The following is a 23,480-nucleotide window of genomic DNA, read 5'->3' as shown; positions in this document are numbered from 1 at the left end:
ATATATTTAATCAGTTGGGTGTGGAATATAAAACTCAACAATTTAATTTCAAATTTATTGTCAATCTTTTTTACAAACCATGTTTCATAATTTCTCATAATAAAAGTCACCTACTTCTGTAAAGGAACATTTATTATAACCTCACAGGAATCGTAATTTAGGGTAGTATAATTAGATAATCTATCTCATTTTCAAATGTATTAAATTAACATTTTATTAGTAATCAATTTTAGAACAGGCATGCATATTCGTAATTGACTATTTCTGTTACTTATTTGGCTTTTCAATTTAATGTCCTAATAAATACAGATAACCTATCTTTTAAATCATTTTAAGACAAGAAAAAAAGATAATTAACAATTCATTTATGGCTTCCAGCGCAAATTATTTCACCCTAAATAGATTTTTCTGACTTACATTAACAATGATGGACATAAGGAGAGATGCATTGATTTCCCTATAAAATTCTAAAACTCTGTGTGTCATTTTGGTCAACTCCTAGCACTTTATAAACACCATCTTTTTTGTATGTGACTTGCAGGTTGTCAGCAACTAGCCATTCACTGACACCTCAAAGTGATATGGACTCCAGTAGCTCTGAAGAATTCTATCAGGCCGTTCACCATGCTGAGCAAACCTTCAGAAAAATGGAAAGTTATTTGAAACAACAGCAACTCTGTGATGTTATCCTCATTGTTGGGAACCGAAAGATACCTGCGCACAGGTAATTGGATACATGCATTCATATATTTGGAAATGATACTCTGGTATGTAGATGTAAAACATTATATGATTAGAGAGTTAAGCATCTAATTTTTTGTGTGTGTGGTTCAATAGAACTTTATTTATGGGCAAAGGGATTTGAATTCCATTTAGTTTTCACATGTCGTGGAATATATTGATCCTTTGATTTTTCCCCAACCATTTAAGAATGTAAAATCTATCTTAGCTTGTGGGCTGTGCAATAGACAGCAGGCCAGATTTAGTCCATGGGTCATAGTTTGCTGATCCCTGTGTTTAAAGCACTCAAGTTCTCAAGTCTCTGATTTATGGAAGAAAAAAAGGGGTTCAAATACAATTTGAAATATTTTGACTTTGATATTTTGTTATGAATTTCTAGATATTTTATGATAAAATATATGACATATAGGATATTTTATTATAAAAATACAGTAAAATCTTAGATTGCATGTAACTTGGTCTGCAAGTGTTCTGCAAGATGAGCAAACATTTCTAATAAATTTTAACTTAGTAAACAAGAGATGTCTTGTAATGTAGGTAGTATGTGATACTTCACATGATCGAGCCAATTGTTCTGGAAATTCACTTTGATATATGAGTGTTTTGGATTATAAGCATGTTTCCAGAATGAATTATGCTTGCAAACTAAGGATTACTGTATTGTGTTTGTGTGTTTTCATGTGTTTATCCATAACGTGGCTGTTATGCTCTTAAATGTTGTCAGGCTCATATTAGATGGTCAAAGCCTACTGTGAATGAAAGTTAGATTTTCCAGTAAGAACATCAAGAATAATTTGATATTCCATCTATTAACACATTTCATCTTTCATAGTGCTATGATTCAAATGCAAAAAAAAAGATGAAGGATAGAGATAAATTTGTAGAATTATAAATCATAATATAAATGTATCCTACTAATCTCTGTCAAATGATCATAGCTAAATCTATTTATAATAGTTGAGGATCCATATTTTTAAGAGAGCTTAAGTTATTTTTCTTTTACTTTTTATTTATTTTGGGGGAGATTTATAATGCCATTAGAGTAAACATTTTATAATAAATAAAGCAAATATAAATACTTCAAAAAGAAAACTTCTTCTAACTAAGGTTGATAAATACTCCATTTTATGTTTCACATAATCATACTAAGTGGAGATCCATTTTAACATAGGAGAATGTACCTAAAATCTGAAATGAAATGTACTTTTCTGACAAAACTAAAAGGAAATCAGGTCAGGCGTTAAGGTGCCTCAGTTGCTCAGTTGGTTAAGCAACTGACTCTAGGTCTCAGTTCTGGTCTTGTTCTCAAGGTCATGAATTCAAGCCCTGTGTTGGGCTCCAAGCTGTGCATGAATCCTACTTTAAAAATATAAATAAATAGAAATAAAAAATAAAAGGAAATCAGGTTATATTGGGTATACATTATTTGTTTCAACTAGGAAATTCAAAATACTTCATGATAACATCTTTATTTTACATTTATTATTATTTTTAATGTATGACATACCAATATTATTCTTAATGTCCAATATATTTGAAAGCTAATATATTTTTAAACATTCCTTATATATTTATTATTAATAATTTCAAGTTACATGAACTAAACATCCAATTACTTTGTGCCATATTAATTTCCTATCAGTTTACTTATGAAAATTCATTAAATTTGAGGTCAATTTTGTACTTTTTCAATTTTTTAATGTGAAATTTTAATTGAGAAAAGAATTAAATTTAGTTTGGATTCTTATTATTTTATTATTTTAAATACTTGAATATATAGGCAAATAATCTTAGATTACCTTGATATATGTTGTTTAATATTACTAACACTAATTGATTAGTAGAAAGAAGATGTTATCAACATACAAAAAATATTTTTAATGTATTCCTATTTTCTATATTTTTTAACTTAAATTTTACTACCTAGAAATATATATACATCTAAGTGCTGACAATAAAAAACATTCCTGAAGAATGAGGGTATATTTCTACTATGATAGCAATATTAAAATGTGAACATTGAATTTGATACACTTAGAAATGCATAGGAGGGAACATTTAACATTGAATAACTACTGCAGTTTTCAATCGATCATCTAACTATAGAGACAATTCTAATTATATAATATTCACATGCATTTTCAAATATTTCTATGAAATTGCATTATTATTGGCAAAAAAAAACAATTAACAAATAGTCATTATTATTGAGATATTCGATATTGTAATATGTGTGGCAAATATGCTAATTATCCCGAACTAACATCTGGATAAAAATTTCAATGTAAGAGATATTCTTCTTTGAGAATGTAACTAAGTTTACTTCATTTAACTTACAAATTGGTTAAATAATTACGTATATATACACACATACACACACACATACATATATATATGTGTGTGTGTGTGCGTGTAGAGAGAGAGATTCAATCAACTCAAAAGTATATTAGCACAACAAATGGTCATTAATTTTTTTAAAAAGAGCAATGTTTCACATAATTTACAGTCATATTTTAAGACTTTTATTTGTAGTAATTTAAGATTTTTCATTTGAAGCATTTGTAACCAATATACTGAGCAATCCTCCCATATTAATTATATTTTACATTCTTTTCTTTGTTACTTTTTTTATAAATATTTATTTTTCACAGAGAGAGCATGAGTGGAGGAGGATCAGAGAAAGAGGGGAATAGAAGGTCCAAAGCAGTCTCAGTGCTGACAGCAAAGAGCCTGATGAGGGTCTCAAACTCACTAACCATGAAATCATGACCTGAGTGCAAATCAAGTCAGATGTTCAACTGACTGAACCACCCGGGAGCCCCTCTTTGTTACTTTTTAAATCTAGATTGTTAATATTATTTTATAAATAATTTAATTATGCAAGTTATTTTATAATAATCCAGATGATTAAGAAATAATGTCATTTCTTTTTTAAATTTTAAATTGTTTTAATCTTTATTTATTTTTTAATTTGTTTTAATGTTTATTTTTGAGAGAGAGAGACAGAAAGAGTGTGAGCAGGGTTTGGCAGAGAGAGAGAGACACAGAATCCAAAGCAGGCTCCAGGCTCTGAGCTGTCAGCACAGAGCCCGACGCTGGGCTAGAACTCACGAACTGTGAGATCATGACCTGGGCTGAAGTTGGATGCTTAACCGACTGAGCCACCCAAGCACCCCTTCTGTGTATTTATGTTTGAGACAGAGAGAGACAGAGTGCAAGCAGGGGAGGGGCAGAGAGAGACACACACACAGAAGCTGAAGCAGGCACCAGGCTCTGAGCCATCAGCACAGAGTCCAACACGGGGCTCAAACTCACAAACTGTGAGATCATGACTTGAGCTGAAGTTGGACACTTAACCAACTGAGCCACCCAAATGTCCCAGAAATAATATTGTTTCTAATTTCAGATATTCTAAAACATTTGAGTAATGTATTATTTTTATACATATTACTCTGAACATTTAAAATATTTTATATAGTTAGCAGATATTAAAACAAATATTTTATTGTTGGTCATCTATATTTCCCTTAAATGTGACAAGAAAAAATTTAATCTAAGTCTATATCCTAAATTGATGCAAATAAGAATTTATATTTTCTTTACACCATGGCTTAAAATTTTAGTACTGTTATTTTACAAGTAATTTGCATAGTTATGATTCTAAGTTAAACATACATTAACAAATATGTGGGGAAATATTTATAAGGCACCTGAAAAAAGGCAAGTGCTGTTTTTAGTAATTGCAGATACAATGCCCCTCTTTATTTATACTTTTGCACAGTGAAATGATAGTAATGAATAAGTGATTAGTTCTTTGCTTTAAACAAATAATCATCTTAGAAATAGTAACGAAGGAATGGATTTTGAAGTTATTTTGTTATATTTTGATTAGTACAGATGAATATTGCCTTTAGGCAAAATATACATGATGATATGGTCATTAGCACTGGAACAAGGGACTATTATAATAATTTCAAATAATGAAAAAAGAAAAAACTTTCAGTAAGGTCTACTGCTCCTTTAGGAAAGACATTGAAATTTAGTGTGATAAGTACTCACTAAATATCCATTCATAAAGTCATATATATTTAATTTCATTTTATTATCTCATCATTCAAAACTTTCGTATTAATCCCTATTTAAATTAACAGATTATGGCCATTAAAGAGCTCTCCATAAAACCCTTTGTTTTTGTATTGGTTATATTGTATATATGTTTTTAACCTGATATAAGTCACAACTATGAATGTATTATGAAATGCCATGTTTATATAGGTATGTTAGGTTATTGCTCAGCATATTTTTATGTATTTATTTTGAAAATTTATTCATTTATTTTGAGAGAGAGAGTGCACATGTGTGTGCAAGTGGAGGAGGGTCAGAGTGACTTGCAGAGAGAGAATGCCAAATAGGCTCCATGCTATCAGCTCAGAGCCTGATGCAGTGGTCAATCTCATGAACCATGAGGTAATGACCTGAGCTGAAATCGAGGGTCAGATGCTCAACTGACTGAGCCACTCAAGTGCCCCACTAGGCATATATTTAAGTAAGTTAGCTCTGAAAAGTTAATTACACTCAAGATGACACATTAATACATTTTTTGTCATGGAAAATAATCACAATTCTGAATTCATCTGTGCTTTAAGTTTTCAGAGGAATTCTAAAATAAATATAAACTTCTCATAAAATGGCCCAGAATAATTGATTAACAACAAATGAACCAAAAAACTGAACATAAATCCCTAAGTACTAATTATATAGAATTTTTTGCTATGTAGTCTTCCTATAATCAGAGAGGTCAGATACTGAAAATTAGACCAACAGATCAATATTAATAATTGGATAATCGAATTTTCAATGGTAAGAGATTTAAGGGGTTTTCAGGGCCTACTCTGTTACAATATACAGGTATATAATGAAATATAATTTAGCTTGTGAAAGTCTTTTCCCCCTCTAGCAATTATTAAGGGTAAGTGCATTTGACAGAAATAAGTGAGAAAATCTTAAATAGCTAACATCCTCCAAGTTGGAAATAATATTAGATATAATTTTATGTACATAGAAACAGTGTGGAAAGATATTCAACATACTGTCAATAAAGCTTATACCTGGAGAATACGAGTAGTCAGGATAAAGAAGGGACTAGCTATTGTTTTAATGTATAAACATAGATATTCTTTGAACTCTTTAGAATGAGTGTGTAATAATTCATGATCAAATAAAGACTTAAATAAAAAATTAAATGATAATTTGTTGCAGACAGAAAGAATCCTGCTCTGTAGACCAAAACCCTGGGCGTTTCGTTTAGCACCATATTATGTTTTCATTTTTTTTAATGTTTGAGAATATATTTAATTATTTTAAGAATATATATATATATGAATATTATGAATATATATTCATATTTATATGTGTGTTCTTTACTGAACACTAGTATCATGAAAATAGTTGAAACTCAAAGCGGCAATTGAAATGATGTATTAGAAGCACTTAAAACATGGGGCTCCTGGGTGGCTCAGTCGGTTGTGCATCCAACTTCGGCTCAGGTCATGGTCTCATGGTTGGTGGGTTCAAGCCCCATGTTGGGCTCTGCACTGACAGCTCAGACCCTGAAGCCTGCTTTGGATTCTGTGTCTCCCTCTCTCTCTTTGTCCCTCCCCTGCTCACTCACTCTCTCTCTCTCTCTCTCTGCTTTGAAAATAAATAAATGTTAAAAAAATTAAAAAAAGAAACACTTAAAATATTAAATACAGTAAAAAGAAATTACTTTCATAAGCAACAGATATTAATACTCAGCAGTAGGCAAGTAGTAGTGTCTCTGTACTGATGGAAAGTTTATTTACATAGTTTATCTGTGCTGACAGAGGAATAACTCATTTCTCCTATTTTATTAAATCCAACATCCATCTAAATCTCTCAATCAGCTTGATAGTTAATAAAGCTCTGAATCAACTTCAGAAAAAAAAAAATCCCTGTGCCTGTTGGATTCAGTGGCCCCAGGTAACTCCCACAGCCCCAGGCAGGGCCCATAGTGCCAGGCTTCCAGAGGACTCCTGTGGACACGGGCTCCCAGCACATCCCAGCCATGGCCTGCTACCATGGCTCAGGCTCCTGGTGGCCCCATACCCCCAATCAGTCACCTGGAACCCAGGCTGCAGGCATGTTCTCATAAACCCAGGTCCCTGGCTGGGCCCAGCCAGTTTGACTACCACGGGTCTAGGCTATTGTGCCACCATAGCACCAAGCCAGCTCCTGTGTACCAATGATCTCTGGCCCACCCCAGTGTCATGCCGGACCCTGAGAACCTCAACTCAAAGCTGGCTCCCATGGATTCAGGCTCTCTACTTGTCTCAACACCAGACCTGCCCCAGCAGAAAGAACCTTCAGGCTGGCTCCCAAACTCCCAGGTTATAGTTGACTCCATAGGCCCCAACCTCCATGCTCACTCTAGTACCAAGCCGGATACAATGTCCCTAAGCCTCCAGTTTGGCTCCCATGAAACCAGGCTCCCAAACCATACTACGACCAAATCAGGTCTATGGAGCCAGATGCCAGACCCAAACCAATGTCCCTGGTACCTGATTGGATCATGTAGACCCAGGACCCACATCTGCCCCTGCAGGTCCAGGTCCCAAGCCAGTCACTTTAGACTCAAATGCCAGGCCCACTGCAGTGATCCCAAGCTCCAGGCCTACCCCTGGATACTCAAGCACTAGGCTAGACCCTTGCATACCCAATGTCAGGCCCACTCACCTGCTCACCCAGAAACTAGACATGCCCACTCAAGGACTTCAGAATGAAGCCTGTAAACAGATACCACCAGATGGCCAACCCAGGATCTCTGGATAGGCAGACTGGTGAAGGTTTTTGCCTGCCCAAGCCAGTCTGTGAAGATTGGAAGAGCCACACCACCTTCCTTGAATGCATAGACAACAATGCAAGGCCACAAGGGATCATGAGCTGAGAAAGTACATTACTACTAGACTTGCCTTTCAAGAAATGCTGAAAGGAGTTCTTCAAGTTGAAATGAAAGGATTCTAATTAGAAACATGAAAACTTGAAAGTATAATACATACTAGTAAAGCTAAAGCTATAGTCAAATTCAGAATAATCTAAAACTGTAATGTCATGATGTGTTTATCACTTAACTCTAATAAAGTGATTAGAAGACAAAAAAAGAAGACAAATGTGTTAAAAGTACTTATTATTGTAATCATTAATTAATGATTACACAGTATATAAAGTATGTAAAGTACACAGTACATAAAGAGGTAAATTGTGAAATCAAAACAAAATATGGAGGGAGTAAAAAAGTAATTTTTGTATGTGATTGAAGTTAAGTTGTTATCACCTTAAAATAGACTGTTCCATTTATAGGCTGTTTTATGTAAGCCTCTTGGTAACCGCAGCACAAAAACTTAAAGTAAATACACAAAAGAAAAAAGGGAATCAAAGCATGACATTATGAGAAATTACTAATTCACAAAGAAAGATAGCAAAAGAGGAAGAAAGGAACAAAGGAATGCAAAACAGCCAGAAAATAACTAGATGGCATTTTAAATTCTTACCTATCAATAAATATTCTAAATAAAATAGGATTAAATTGTGAAATCAAAAGGTATAGAGTGAATGAATGGATTAAAAAATAACACCTAACTATATGCTGCCTACAAGAGACTCACTTCAGCTTCAAGGTCACACATAGTCTCAAAAATGAAGGAATGGAAAAAGATATTCTGAGAAAATGGAAACAAAAAGAGAGCAAGTATAGCTATCCTTTTATCAGACAGCATAGTCTTTAAAGCATAATGGTGGCAAGAAACAAAGATGACCATACATAATAATAAAGGAGTCAATTCACCACAAAATGCAACAATTATAAATATATTGTGGTAATCCCTTTACTATATATATATATATATATATATATATATATATATATATATATGTATCAAATAATCATAATCTATACTACAAACCCATGTTATATGTCAATATTATCTCAATAAAACTGGGAGAGGGAGAGATAAGAGAAGCTGAAAAACTTTTGTCTTACTTTTTTTACCCATCATTTAGGTATCATTTTAATGTCCTCTTTATGTGTACTACTGATATTCTGCAGTACATGAAGCATCTTTCGTTGCATGAAAAAAAATGTATATCAAACACGTATGCCTTGGTCTATTCCCTTTTGGTGATATAAAAGGATTATAAAATATGACCTTTTCCGTGTGAAGTTTACACTAATTTTGAGGAGGAAAGAATAACCCCTATGAAAATTAAGAAAGTTATAATAGTTATCATATATTTCTTAACTGCAAATGGAAATATATGGTTTTGATTCCAAATGCAGAGATAATCAAATAAGGAAATTAGCAGTTTTTCTGAAAAATTCTGTTTGAGGTCAGCCTAGTGGAAAAGAACAAGTGTGCTATTTTAGATTATGATAATAATATGGAAAAATAGAGAAGTAAAGAATTTGTGGAAATTGTGAGATACTGGCTTAGCGAAGTGGAACCATTTGTATTGGAAATACTGGGGAATTAAGCTGTAAAATGGGGCAAAAATGATTATGACAGATTTTGAAAACCAGGAGAGAAATTTAAATTCAAATGATGTACATAATTAGGAGCTCATGTAGGTTCCTGAAGAGCGGTATAACATAATTAAGTCAATAATAATAATAATAGGCCTAATGCTAGTTAACATTCACTGTGCTGCTTATGTGCAAGGCCATGTTGGAAGTACTTTGAATATACTAACCCATTTTGTCCTGAAATGGAAAGAAATCTTTATTTCCCCCACCTTTTTCTTACAGAATAGAAAATGGAGAAATGGAGAAAGTAAGACATTCATCCAAGTTATGCATTTAACAAGACGTAGAAGTAGAATTCAAACCCAGGTAGTTCTGTAGAAACAATATATTAACAACTATCATAATTTACAAAAATGGGGCCACTTTAGAAAACACAGAAAATGGGGACAGCCAAAACTAGTTAATGATCTAGGAAGCTGTTGAAGTTAATCCAGGCATGAAATGAGTACTGTATAAATATAGAGAAAGAGATGAACTGAGAAATATTTTGAGATATGTGTCCTAAGTAAGGTGTCCTGGAAGTAGAGCTGGAGACTGGAATTCAGGTAGGCAGGTTTATTTAAAGAGCATCCTCAGAAGAAAGGGAAAAGGATAGGGCAGAGGAAGGAGCAAATCAAAGATGTAGTCTCAGCTGAAGCCTTGTTTTATCTTTAATTCCCAAGAAGCTCTGGCACATGACTTGCTACAGAGTTAGTCACACTTTGAGGAAAAAGACAACATTTTACACTCTGCTTCTATTATTCATTGCCATCGGGCCCACCCACAGGTTGAGGGAGGGGTTGTGAGGGTCAGGGGATGAGGTATTCTAGAGATGGGATAGCAGTTAGATGATAATATCACTGGCACTGGAGGGCATAGTTGTGACAGATAAAGGGGGTCTGGGTAGAGCAACCTCAAAGTCCAATACAAAAGAGAATATGGATTTTGTGTCATATTTGATATAGTCAATTAAAGAGGAGATGTAAATAATGACTTTGTAATATATACTCTGAAAGTTCAATATATTGGTGGTATGCCAATCAGTAACAGAGAAATAAAAATGAATACAGAAATCTCACAGGGAATACTCTGAGTTTGGTTTAGAGCATCTGAAATACTGTGATATCTGGTGAGCAGTTTCTCTAGGCATTTGAGATGCAAGGCAAGATTTAAAACCACCATAACAGTAATAATAAAGGCTATGCTAGAGGATGATTCTGAAGAGGATGACTCACTTAATAGTCAGTGTTAAGTCAAAAATTTAGAGAAAATTCTGAGGAAAATAAAAAAACACCTAGGGCAATGAGAGGGTCAAGAAGGAAGAAGAGAAAGAAGTCAAAGAATCAGAAGTAAGCTGAGATAAGAAAGTCTGTACTGCCTTAGCTAAAAAGGGGATTTAAAGAAGAGGGGGATGTCAACAATGTTAAACACAACCAGTAAATTGAAGTAGGGCTAGACAAGTAATAGATTTGGAAGGAAATAAATTTGTGATGACCTCAATGAAAGATTTTCGAGAATGGCCGCATGCATTCACTTTTATGTATTTTCTACTCTTGCTTCCCTTGCATTAATAGAAGTTATGTATGTATGTATAAATATATTATTTTCTGTTATGCATTAAATCCCTCTTCCAAAATCTAATTCACATCTCATGTGTCACTAAATCTAAATGCAGTATAAACTTTTTTGCACTTCTCTTACTGAATTAAAGATGTAACATATTTTGTACATTATAGTTGATTGAGAAGATTTCATGTAATTAAGATCGAATTCCACAGGTCACCTATTTTCCTCTATATGGATGTGACCCTGTTATAAATAAAGGCTTTCTATGTGTAAGATTAAACCAGTTAACTTTATATTAATATTCTTGTGCTCTAGGAAAGATATACATATCTCTGGTTTATGGCAGCTTATTTTCATAGTATAGACTGTTAAGTTCCTTTGATTTGACACTGATGTATATAATTGGCATGAGATAAATATTTGAAGATATCTGTGTCTTTACTATTTTTTCAGACTTTTAGAATATAAAGAAAAGACATGTTTAGTTACTAATGGATCAATTAAATTTATAACAAATTGATAACTTTAAATATTTTGAACATGTTTCTACCCTAGGCATTAATATTAATAGGATAGTTAAAATCATGGATCCCATAAAGTAGTCTTTAAATGCATAAAGTATATATTAAATGACTGTTTTCACTTAAAAGAAGGAATGTCTTTCATTGTTAAAGTTAGCTTTCACCATGCCTTTCACTTACATAGAAATAAGATATGAACACATCAAATTAAAAAATAAATAATTTTAAAACTTTCTCCTGATTTAAAAAAAGAAAATGTTAAGATCACAATGCCCTGTATTGACGTTTCTTCCTCTCTTTTCCCTGACAACGTTCTTATAAAGAAAAGTGCATCCAAAGTGTACTATTGTTGAGCTTACAGATGTAAGCACCACCTTTGGTTCTTTTGACATATCCCACATCACTTTGTAAGCATTTCCTCACTTTCTGAAAAAAAAAAGAATGATGTTCCAGAATCCCCTGTGCTTTCCCTGGTTCAGCACTGTCTGTGGTCAGTTTTTTACCCAAGGATACACATGTACACACTCGTCTCTTAATTTACATACACCTGTACACACATATGCACACAGTATTTCTATTTTTTTATTAAGAACTATAAATTTACAATGATATATCCAATTTCAATCCAGCATCATAGGATTTATTTTACTCTTCTGCATTTCCGTATTTTCATCTCCTTTTCCATCAAGGAGTAAACTTTCTCTGATGATCTTCAAGAATGTAGTAATTTCCTCTAATATATTTAAAACAAAAAGAAGTTTCAGCATTTCTAATTTAAACAACTGTGAAAATCATACCTCTTAAGCACAATGCATTTTTTTTACAGTTTTATATTTCTTTGGAAACAGAATATTTTGTCAAAATTTGTGCTCAATATTTTTTAAATTTATATTTCTACTTAGGATTTTACAGCATGTGAAAAATATTCACTCCCATTAAAATGCAAATAAGTCACCAGAAAATTTCGAGAGAGGGTATGTGAGTTGGGTAGGGGCAGAGAGAGAGAGAGAGAGAGAGAGAATCTCAAGCAGTCTCCACACACTGTCAGTGCAGAGAGTGATGTGGGGCTTGAATCAATAACCATCAGATCATGACTTGAGCTGAAACCAACATTTGGATGCTGAACTGACTGAGCTACCAAGGCACCCTGCAGATAACTTAAAATTTGTCAAAAGGCCCATTCACTGCTCCAGGATGCTCAGAAAACCATAATCAGAGTAAGTACCGAGTAACCACATCGAGGCATATCATAGCAGTCAAACTGTTAAAATCCTAAGATAAAGAGGGGGAAGAAAGTAAAAACAATTAGAGATAAAGGACATAGTACATCAGGAAAACAATTATAAGAATGAAAGCTGATTTTCTATTATAAACATTAGACCCTGTATCATAACAGATTATTATTTTTCTAGCTCCAAATGCTAGAATTCTATATCAAATGAAAAAACTTTTGTATGATATTCTTTTTTTTAAGTTTATTTATTTACTTTGAGAGAATGAGAAAGAACGAGTGGAAGAAGGGCAAAGAGAGAGGGAGAGACAGAGAATCCCAAAGCAGGCTCCACACTCCCAGCACAGAGCTCAGTACAAGGTTCTATCCCATGAACTGTGAGATCATGACGTGGCTGAAACCAAGGGTCAGACTCTTAACTGACTGAGCAATCCAGGTTCCCCAAGATATTTTCAGTACACCAAAATGAAGACCTTTTTTGATCAATGAAAACTGATAGAATTTATTATTATCAGACCTGCAGTACAATAAATACTAAAGAAAGTTCTTCCAGTTAAAGGGTATTGATACCAGATGGAAGTCTACTTCTTCAGAAATGAATAGAGCCCAGAAAAGATGAAGAAAGGGATAAATATAAAATATTTTTTTATTTACCTTCGCATATACATTCTTCTTTAAAAAAATTCTTGGTGTGACTGAGTGACTCAATTGGTAAAGCACTGGAATCAATTTCTGTTCAGGTCATGATCTCTGGGTGTGAGATGGAGCCCCAAGTCAGGCTCTGCTCTTGGCATGGAGCCTGCTTAATTCCCTCTCTCCCTCTTTCTCTGCCCCTCACCCTGCTCACGTGTGTGTGTGTGTGTGTGTGTGTGTGTGTGTGTGTGCAGGAGCTCTCTCTCTCTCTGTCTCTCTCTCAAAATATAAATAAATAAATAAATAAACAAAAAAGCGCATGAATGAATGAATGAATGAATAAATAAATAAATATATAAATTTCTTTATTTTTGATTGCCCAGGATTGGGTAAGTAGAATTATGCTGTTGTAAGGCTTTTACAATATTCACAAAGTAGTATCATTTTATTTGATGATACTATTATTAGTTAAAAATCAAAATTTCAATCTCTAGACTGAGTCAGCCAACCTCTGTTCAGGGGCCAAATCTGGTGTACAGATTCTTTTGAATGGATCATGAGCTAAAATTCATTCTTGTATTTTAATGAAATGAACGTTTTTGAAAAGGGAAATATATTTATATATGCACATATATATATGTGTGTATTTATATATATATATATATGTGTGTATATATATATATATATATGTGTGTGTGTGTGTGTGTGTGTGTGTATATCCCAATGCCTAAAATACTTGATATCTGACTCTTTATAGAAAAAATAAATTCTGATACCTACTCAAGAAACAGCACTTTTAAAAAAATACATACATATATACACGAGAAAAAGATGCAATTAAAATATTAATGAATGAAATTTTTTAAAAAGGCATCAAAAAGATTAACCCAAATGAACAAATACATTAAAATATATACTTTTTTAACTTTTAATATTACTTTTTAAAGTTCATTTATTTATTTTGAGAGAGGGAGAGAAAGTGAGAAGGGAAGGAGCAGAGAGAGAAGGAAAGAAGAAGAATCCCAAGCAGGTCTGCACTAGCAGCAGTCATGTGGGGCTTGAAGTCATGAATCCCGAGATCATGACCTGAGCCTAAACCAAGAGCTTAACTAACTGAGCCACCCAGGCATCCTAAAGCCAAGCATAATTTTTTTACATGTTAATATACATTATTAATCTGAGAATCTAGATAAGATGCGTAAATTTTTAAAAATGTTCAACACAAAAGTTGATGTTGAAGAAATAGAGCACAAAAATAAGCCATGCCGCTTATTAAATAATTGAGATGAGATCAAGTCACCATTTCTCAAAATAGTCAAACCAAGAAATTTTTAGGGTAAGTTCTAGAACATCTTAAAACAAAAATTAATTGCTTTCTTCTATAAATCGTTATATAAAATTTAAAAGACTTGAAGATGCCACCTCATTTTATGAGGTTATATAATATTAATTCAAAAATCAGATAAGAAAATACCACAAAATAAAATTGTATAGGTTAATTTTTCTTGTGACTATAAATAAAAAACCCTAAAAATAATTGTGATTAAGATAAAAGGAGCTTTATGAATTTTAACACCCATATAAATTACAAAAGTGGCTAGCAAAGCTAGAAATTAAAGGGGTCTTTCTGACGTGATAAAAATTATATACCAATCCATTCAGCAACTATCTCACTAAAAGGAGAATCTTTAGATGTGTTCCTTTTAGGGTAGAGAAATACACAAATTTTCTCCCCTGGCAGAGTATATGTTCAACACAGCACTGGAGCACCTGAGGTCCTGGAGGACATTTTAAGAAAAGCAAAAGAAAAAGTGTTACAGAAAACAAACAAGAATGGGTCAAAATGAGATTATTTACAGGTGTTATAATCATCTACCTAGAAAAAAAAAAGTGGCAGAGTCAAAAGAACTAGTAAGATAATTCAGTAAATGTGCCAGATAAAAGATGGATTTATGACAATTTCAACTAATGGATTTTAAACCAACAAAAAACAACAAATAATAGAATTTGTCTTAAGTTATGACACATAAGGCCAACAAAACTATAAAGTATGAAGAAAGCAATCAAGAATATACAAGACATGGGGCGCCTGGGTGGCGCAGTCGGTTAAGCGTCCGACTTCAGCCAGGTCACGATCTCGCGGTCCGTGAGTTCGAGCCCCGCGTCGGGCTCTGGGCTGATGGCTCGGAGCCTGGAGCCTGTTTCCGATTCTGTGTCTCCCTCTCTCTCTGCCCCTCCCCCGTTCATGCTCTGTCTCTCTCTGTCCCAAAAATAAATAAACGTTGAAAAAAAAAAAATTAAAAAAAAAAAAAGAATATACAAGACAATTTTAGGGAAAATTTTAAAATTTGAATAGAAAGCAGACAAGATATCCTGACTACATGAAGAGATATTTTATACTTTTGTGTTGGATAACTTTAAATTATAAATATGCCAGTGATCCCCATAAATAAAATCAGAAATTCAGTGCATTTTTTTAAGTTTATTTATTTATTTTGAGAGAGAGAGACAGCATGAATGGGGGAGGGGCAGAGAGAGGGAGAAAGGAAGTCCCAAACAGGCTCTGAGCTGCCAGGACAGAGTCTGACATTGGGCCCAAACCCACGAAACCATGAGATCATGACCTGAGTTGAAACCAAGTAGGTCACTCAACCAACTAAGCCACCCAGGTGCCCCCAGTGCATTTTTAATTAAAATTCCATTTAACTTATTTGAAAAGCTTAACAAAATTCCATTAAACTTTACATGAAGAATAAAACTTCACTAATAGTTAAATAAAAATAAAGACAGAGGATTTTCCTCATTTGGTTATAAAGGCATATTTAGAATCATAGTATTAAAAAGAATACTATATTACCACAAGAACAGGCAAATAAGCAAAAAAACAATAGAAATCTCTGACGTAGATAACTACACATTCAGGACTCAAATTTTTAATATAGATGGCACCATTAATTCAGTAAGGGCAAATCAAAGCCTTTAGTAGATAGCATGGTAAAAAGTAGGTGAGTATGTAGACAGAAATAAAATTGGATTCCTATCTAAAAGGGTCAAAGAGGGGCGCCTGGGTGGCGCAGTCGGTTAAGCGTCCGACTTCAGCCAGGTCACGATCTCGCGGTCCGTGAGTTCGAGCCCCGCGTCAGGCTCCGAGCCTGATGGCGTGGAGCCTGGAGCCTGTTTCCGATTCTGTGTCTCCCTCTCTCTCTGCCCCTCCCCCGTTCATGCTCTGTCTCTCTCTGTCCCAAAAAATAAATAAATAAATAAACGTTGAAAAAAAATTTTTTTTAAAAGGGTCAAAGAACTAAATGTGAGAAAGAAAAAAAAAATGTGTTTAAAATGATGGACGAAAATGTAGGAGAATGTTCTGTGACCAAAGGTGGAATGGAAGATCCTAATTTAGTTTTGAAAAGTACAATCTGTAAGGCAGTAAATAGATTGATGATACAGAGATACATAGATGTTATATAGGTAGATAGAGTCTGTACTGCATTCTTATTAGTACTTAGCATTTTGCTGCTTTACATTTGTGACCTAAATTAGATCCTATGACTCTTTCAGGCTCGTCCTGAGCTCAGTCTCCGACTATTTTGCTGCCATGTTTACAAGTGATGTTTGTGAAGCCAAGCAAGAGGAGATCAAGATGGAAGGCATAGACCCCAATGCCCTCTGGGACCTTGTCCAGTTTGCATATACAGGTACAGTAAAAAGAATTATAGCTTTATGTTGCTGTCTTGTGAGTTTTAGAATTTTGGTATAGGATTTAAAGCTTAAAAATGTGCTTAGTTTGTATTTTTTATTTTTTTCAGTTGAAAGATTGTCTAACAGAAAAATCAGAATACTTGTTCATTTGTCGTGAAATCAAAAATGTATATATGTATACATATATCCTATTCCCTTCCACAAAGGATTTAATAAGTTTATAAAAATAGTCAATGGAATGAGCTGGGGAGAGGTTATTAATTCTCAAATAAAAATTTGTTGGTATCCATACCTAGAGCATTAGTCAAGGAAATAGATTCTCATTTGTTTTCCTTTTGGAAAGTGTGGGTTGAAAGAACTCTTTTCTCCTTGTAATATATTATTTTAACATTAAAATCTTCACAGAACATTTAATGTGGATTTAACAAATGTAGTTGAAAGGGACAATGAAGATATTTAGAGTTATGAAAGTGACTAATTTTTGAAGCATTTTCTTCCTGATCTACTATGTTGATGTTTCCTAATGGCCTTTGCACCATGTTATGTTTACCACATTCAGATAAGTTTGCCAATTAGCAAACATTTGATGAATGTTTCAAAGGTGCAAGTATCAGCTATATCTCTGGAGAATAAACCAATGAATCAGCCATACCTTTGTCTTACAGAAGCTCACAGTCCAAGTAGAGAAGTTAAGTGAGGGAATGAATACGGTATAAGGTGATACATTAAAAGAGAGTTGAAGACATAAAACCTGCCTCTCTAGGCATTATCAGGGCTCATATTCATTTAAAACATTTTAATAATTTCCAAGATTAGTGTGCTAAGGGGAGACATTATAATAAAATCTTGGTATAGAAGCAAAGGCAGATAGAATGAATTGATGTAATATATATATATATATATATATATATATATATTTTTTTTTTTTTTTTTTTTTTTTTTTAGAAATGGCAGGTGGTTCATTTTGCCTGAACTCTCAATCCTGGTATTTAATAAGACAAAAAAAGGTAGGCTAGGACCTGATTATCAAATCAGAGGACCCCAGTGTAAGGAGCTGTGTTTTTGTAGTATTTAGGGTTACAGGGAAAGTAAGGTGACTTGGTAAAGATCGGCCACTAGAACGAAAAGTCTATAAAACTATTGGGAGTCTGTGTTCCTGGAGGATTTGGCTTCTCTTCCAGAGGAGTTTGCTAATATAACAATCAGTAAATGAAGCCTTTTTGAAAAAGAAAAATGCTTCTGCTCTGGGTGCTGTATCTCAAAGTAGCAATGTGATGGACAGACATGGATATTTCCCAGCCTCAGTTATTTTTAAATTCTGTTTTGTCAAAGTAAATATTACACTGGGCAAAGTTAAAGGAGTCAACAAGGCTGTTGCAATAGGGAAGAGAGGCAGAATTCAGTATTTAAGGGGAAGGAGAGAAGATTTTTAAATGCTAGGATGAGAGAGAACACAGGCCATCTGCAGTTGCAGATGTAAAAGTAAACTTTTCCTTTGCGATTATGATGTAATTTTAAAACTTAGAGCAAGGCACTCACTCAAAGTACACTTCTACCCTCCCACAAAGAACTGAGAAATAAGGATGCTATCATCCTTGAAGTTGGCATTTCAAACAGAATGCTTCCGGATCCTTGAGAGCAAGATCCCTGGCTTGTAAAACTGGCAAAAAGGCTTTTCAAATTATTAGCATCTCAAAGGGATAGAGAAAGAATTTATAATTGCAAGTTTTCTGGAGTAAATTTTCTAAGGAAAGGGAGACCAAAGGCCTAATGTTTAGAAAGTAGCCTGTTTATATCCTCGTCAAGCTGAAGGGCCATTAAGACCATCTTAATTGTTTTCAATCTGCTTATAGCCTGAAATAGTAGCAGAAAGGACCTTTGGCCTCTCAGCCAAGAGATGGCAAACATAACCACATTAGTGTTTCCTTGAAAGAGAAGAATCATGAAGCTTCCATTTTAGGGATCTTTCTAGCAACAGAAAAGCATAAATCCAATCCTTACAGCCTCTATGGCCTGGCAACCTTGCATTTCTCTTGTTCAAAACTAGGTCAGAAGACACTCATCATCATGCAGCACAAAGTTGGAAGGTGTTTCAAAGCTCCCTGCTGAATGTAATGACCCAGATTTTGCTCTGCTTTATAGAGGACAGACAGGATACAAAGTGGCCTTTCACGTGCCACTGTCACTTTGGTTTTTTCTCCAACATCCATACTCACTGGTAGTTCATAAATTTCTAATTGTTAGTTTATAGAAATGTTAGATGAGCAAATGATTTACAAGCTGATATTGGGAGAATTTTAGGCATAACATAAAATACTTTGTCTTTTGTTGTATCTATCTATCTACCTATCTATCTATATAGATATATAACAAAATGTAATAATAGAAGAGATCAAGTGAGCAAATGACAGGAAGGGAATAATAGAAGGTACCTGTCTATGTGTCCACTTACGTAGTGTGCTAGCTGGTCTCTGAGAGTTTTCTTGATAGGAGGATAAAAATAAATGCCTCATCGAAGAGGGAAAAAATGAATAAGCAGTAAAGATATCGGGCAGTTATTTGGTAATGTTTTCTTAAATTGAGGTTTGAGAGGCTTTGGAGAAATTAAGGAGGATCCACTATGTCAAGAACTGATAGGGGCGCCTGGGTGGCGCAGTCGGTTAAGCGTCCGACTTCAGCCAGGTCACGATCTCGCGGTCCGTGAGTTTGAGCCCCGCGTCAGGCTCTGGGCTGATGGCTCGGAGCCTGGAGCCTGTTTCCGATTCTGTGTCTCCCTCTCTCTCTGCCCCTCCCCCGTTCATGCTCTGTCTCTCTCTGTCCCAAAAATAAATAAAAACGTTGAAAAAAAAATTTAAAAAAAAAAGAACTGATAGCTAACTATTAGCTGTAGAAATAAAGTATTCAATACAGGTACATAAGATCGCTTTAAAATGATTTAAACAGATAAAAATTTCCATGAGATCTGGAAATTCCATAAGGTTTGAAAGAACCCTATGTGCTTAATTTATTTCATTAGCTTAGATATTAAGGAAAAGAATGAAAGGATAACATAGCTTGAAATAGACTTTTGACTAAGATAAACTTCAATGATTATAGGGTTTAATAATCTTTGATTCAAAGAATGAGAAATTATCCCTTAAGGAATTTCAGGTAGTAAAATTTGTACATGGTAAGATGTGGGAGACATCCTCCCTGTCTACCCCTCTTTTCTCCTACTGTAACAAATTAGAATAAGAAGAAATGAGACCAGGGGCATGGTAGAGATTCAGTAAGAACTAAGGCAATATTTACAGTTTTGTGTGTTTTTTTTTTTTTTTCTGGTTACTAGGGACAGTGACTTGGGTACCCAGGGTGACTGCAGTGATGGTAATAGCTCAAAGGGAGTATGAATATTTTTAAAGGAAAAATATATAATAATAAAAAGGTTAATACTAACAATATGTAAGATGGGATAAAGAAAATCAATAAGGTCTTTGTGTTTACAAAATTGTACATGTTTAGAAGTCTGAAGGATTAAGATACAGTGATAAAAACAATGTCTATTACAGTATCAAAATAAGCTTTACTTAAAAGGCACCTTTAGGTCAATTTTTTTTCACACCTTGTCATAGCTCAAGAATGAAAAGGAAATGAAAATTTACACTGGTGTTAGAAATAATTGTATATCTAATATGTGGTTCGTATCAGTTTCCAAAATTCTTAATTGGGTGTTTAAAGTGTTTCAAAATTTCTTCTTTTTAAAACTTTTCATTGGATTTTCTTTATGGCTTTAAGCAAGAAATCTGAGTATGATCTTAGCTCTTCAGAGAACAAAGGCCCATTTAAGCAACAGTGTATATTATAAAATGGTGCCCTTTAACAATTCTGCCTTACATTTAAAGTTTGAATTCTTAGTTGCAATCCAAAGGATATATAATTATAAGATTGCATATCAGTTTTTTTTTAAAATCAAACTAAAATTCAGCTAATAATATGTAAGCACAATGCATGAATCAGGTCACACTAGGGTCCAGAAGACGAAATATAAATGTAGACTGGATGCAAAGGCAAAAGTGAACTACTGGGACCTCATCAAGCTAGAATGCATTATGCCAAGTGAAATAAGTCAGAGAAAGACAAATACCATATGATTTCACTCATATGTGCAACTTAAGAAACAAAAATGATGAACATAGGGGGACAAAAAATAGAGAGAGGGAAACAAACCATAAGACACTCAAGTATAGAGAGACTTTTGAGTTTAGGGTTTAAAATAACCTTTGTTGTCTTCGTTTCGTCTAAGCATACTTTTGATATACACAGTCTAATATTTCTTCATTAGAGAGGGGTAAGACTATTATATTGATTGTGTATATAAATAAATATATATGTAGATATGTGTACGCACACATATTTCAGTTCTAGCCAAAAATTGATGATCACATTGTGAAAATGAAAGAGGAAATGTAATATATTTGAAAAGAATGCTCTGGAGTTCACTGTGTTTTAAAGTTGCTTTCAGATTGATAGAAATTTCCTTCTGGTTTATCTTTTACATAGTCCCTACTATCTGGACATACTTGAAAATATACTGTGTTCATTGATGCGTAAGGAAATAGAGTTCTAACAAATGTGAGAGATGGGATTGCAGGGTTACTAGCTAAGTGTGTCAGGTCCTGTAGAGAACTGATAAGGACACGGTTTAAATAAAGGAAGCTGTCCATCTAGCAGTAGTATTAAGAAGAGAGGTAGAAAATTAAACTGCCAAATGGCAAACCTTTCATCATACTGAAGAGTTAACTTCCTTATAAAAAATTAAAAAAAAAAGGTTTGTGTGCCACTGAAGTTAATTAAAGTCTTAGTACATGCTAACAAATGTTAAAATGACTTCTGCTTACTTCAAAACATTTGAACGAAATAAATATACACACACAGGAGCTGAGATGTTTAATGTTCTGTTTTAATATTAAAAAAGTATACATCAATATAGTCAGCTTGGACTGAATATTCTAAACTCCCTTCAGAGTTTTTTGTTGTAATCAAAAGTAAATTATCGTTGCATTTTTATTACTGGTTTAATTCAAGTGGCATGAATTATGCAAGCACATTAGCAGAATATTAGTCTTAAAGTAAGAACTTTTACTACATGGAAAATTTCTTTCCTCAATTTAATAAATTGAACCTTTAAAGACTGGCTTTATCTATTATTATTACCAATCAATTACAATTTTGAATTAATAATTTCCATAGGGTGCTGAAATAACCTATATATCCATTAAGAAAAAAAGGAAAAATTATAAAAATAAAAATAAATCAGTTGTATATTGCCATCATACTTCTCCCTTTTCATTAACCCAAGAACCCATGTGTGTGTGTGTGTGTGTGTGTGTGTGTGTGTGTGTGTGTGTAACAATGAATAATATAAACTAAGTTAGGGAAATTTTTTGTATTAAAATAAATAATGAAAATTATGTACACTTTCTGAATATTTCACAATGTTCTGTTATTGTTATTACTGAACTGCATCCTGGCTTCATGCTATGGGATTTCATAGACATATTGAAAAAGAAATTGCTTTGTGAAACTTAATATTTACTAGAGATAGAGGAAAGGTTATGTCTCTTCTGCCCTGTAACTCACATTTGCTTTCTGGGTCTCCAAGTAAGGAAAATCTCTCAGGTCTCATCTTATAATCAACTTTGCCTTCTTAAAAAAAACCTTCTTGGATTTTATGTTATTGTTGCTCACAATCTTATAATTTTTTTAGATTTTCCTTTTCATACTAGATATTGTACAGGAAAATTGTTTACATGTCCTTTGGATCTTACATTATGCTTTGGATGCTAGGAAGGCAGAAAATGAATCATATGCCACTATAGCATGCGTGAAGAGTACATGCTATGTATTTTTTGTGCATTAATCTTATATTTGACTATATTTTCTCAGGATTATTTAACCATCACTCTAATCTCAAAATATCTGTACACTTGATTCTGCTACATTTGAGCGATATCATGTAGAATTTAACATCAGAAATATGTGGGGTTTTCTTTGGACTTCCAAGACTAATATTCAACCAGAACTCACTGAGATGTTGCAGTCCAGTGGTCATTTGAATTGTTGGGCATTTATTCTAAATGGCAGGTACTTATTTCTTATTACACAAGTATTTTTATTATATCCCTTGGGCTCCCCCATTTCATACCTAGAGAAATCAAATTACTTAGATTTATAGTCTTAATATTAGTCAACTATAAGAAAGGAAAAATAATAATGTCTAAGTAAGAGGATTGTTTTAAAGAGTAATTAAATAAAATTAAGTGAGGTTAGCATAATTCTTAGCATATTGTCAGTGCTCAATTATGATTATTCATAAAAGGTATTTTTATTAGTTTCATAAAATCCTTTGTACAATCCATTATAAAAAGTGAAGCTGGAGGGGTGTCTGGGTCGGTCAGTCGGTTAAGTGTCCAATTCTGGCTCAGGTCATGATCTCATAGCCCCTCCTTGGTTCTGCACTGACAGTTCAGAGCCT

The 23,480-nt window shown here is 33.6% G+C and overlaps 1 protein-coding gene across 1 annotated transcript in view; it reads left to right on the top strand.

The window, feature by feature from the left end:
- The first annotated feature begins 539 nt into the window (after positions 1-539).
- The window catches only part of LOC115511559 (kelch-like protein 1), a 234,459-nt gene continuing 211,518 nt past the window's right edge, over positions 540-23,480 (top strand). The window contains exons 1-2 of the mRNA XM_032593557.1: positions 540-724; positions 16,826-16,962. Of these exons, the coding sequence (XP_032449448.1) occupies positions 582-724; positions 16,826-16,962 (280 nt within the window). The 5' untranslated portion in view covers positions 540-581. The remainder of the gene's footprint in view (positions 725-16,825; positions 16,963-23,480) is intronic.

The sequence above is a fragment of the Lynx canadensis genome, chromosome A1 (genome assembly GCF_007474595.2).
Source record: "Lynx canadensis isolate LIC74 chromosome A1, mLynCan4.pri.v2, whole genome shotgun sequence".
Lineage (NCBI taxonomy): Eukaryota > Metazoa > Chordata > Mammalia > Carnivora > Felidae > Lynx > Lynx canadensis.
This window is presented reverse-complemented; position numbering and strand designations above follow the sequence as displayed.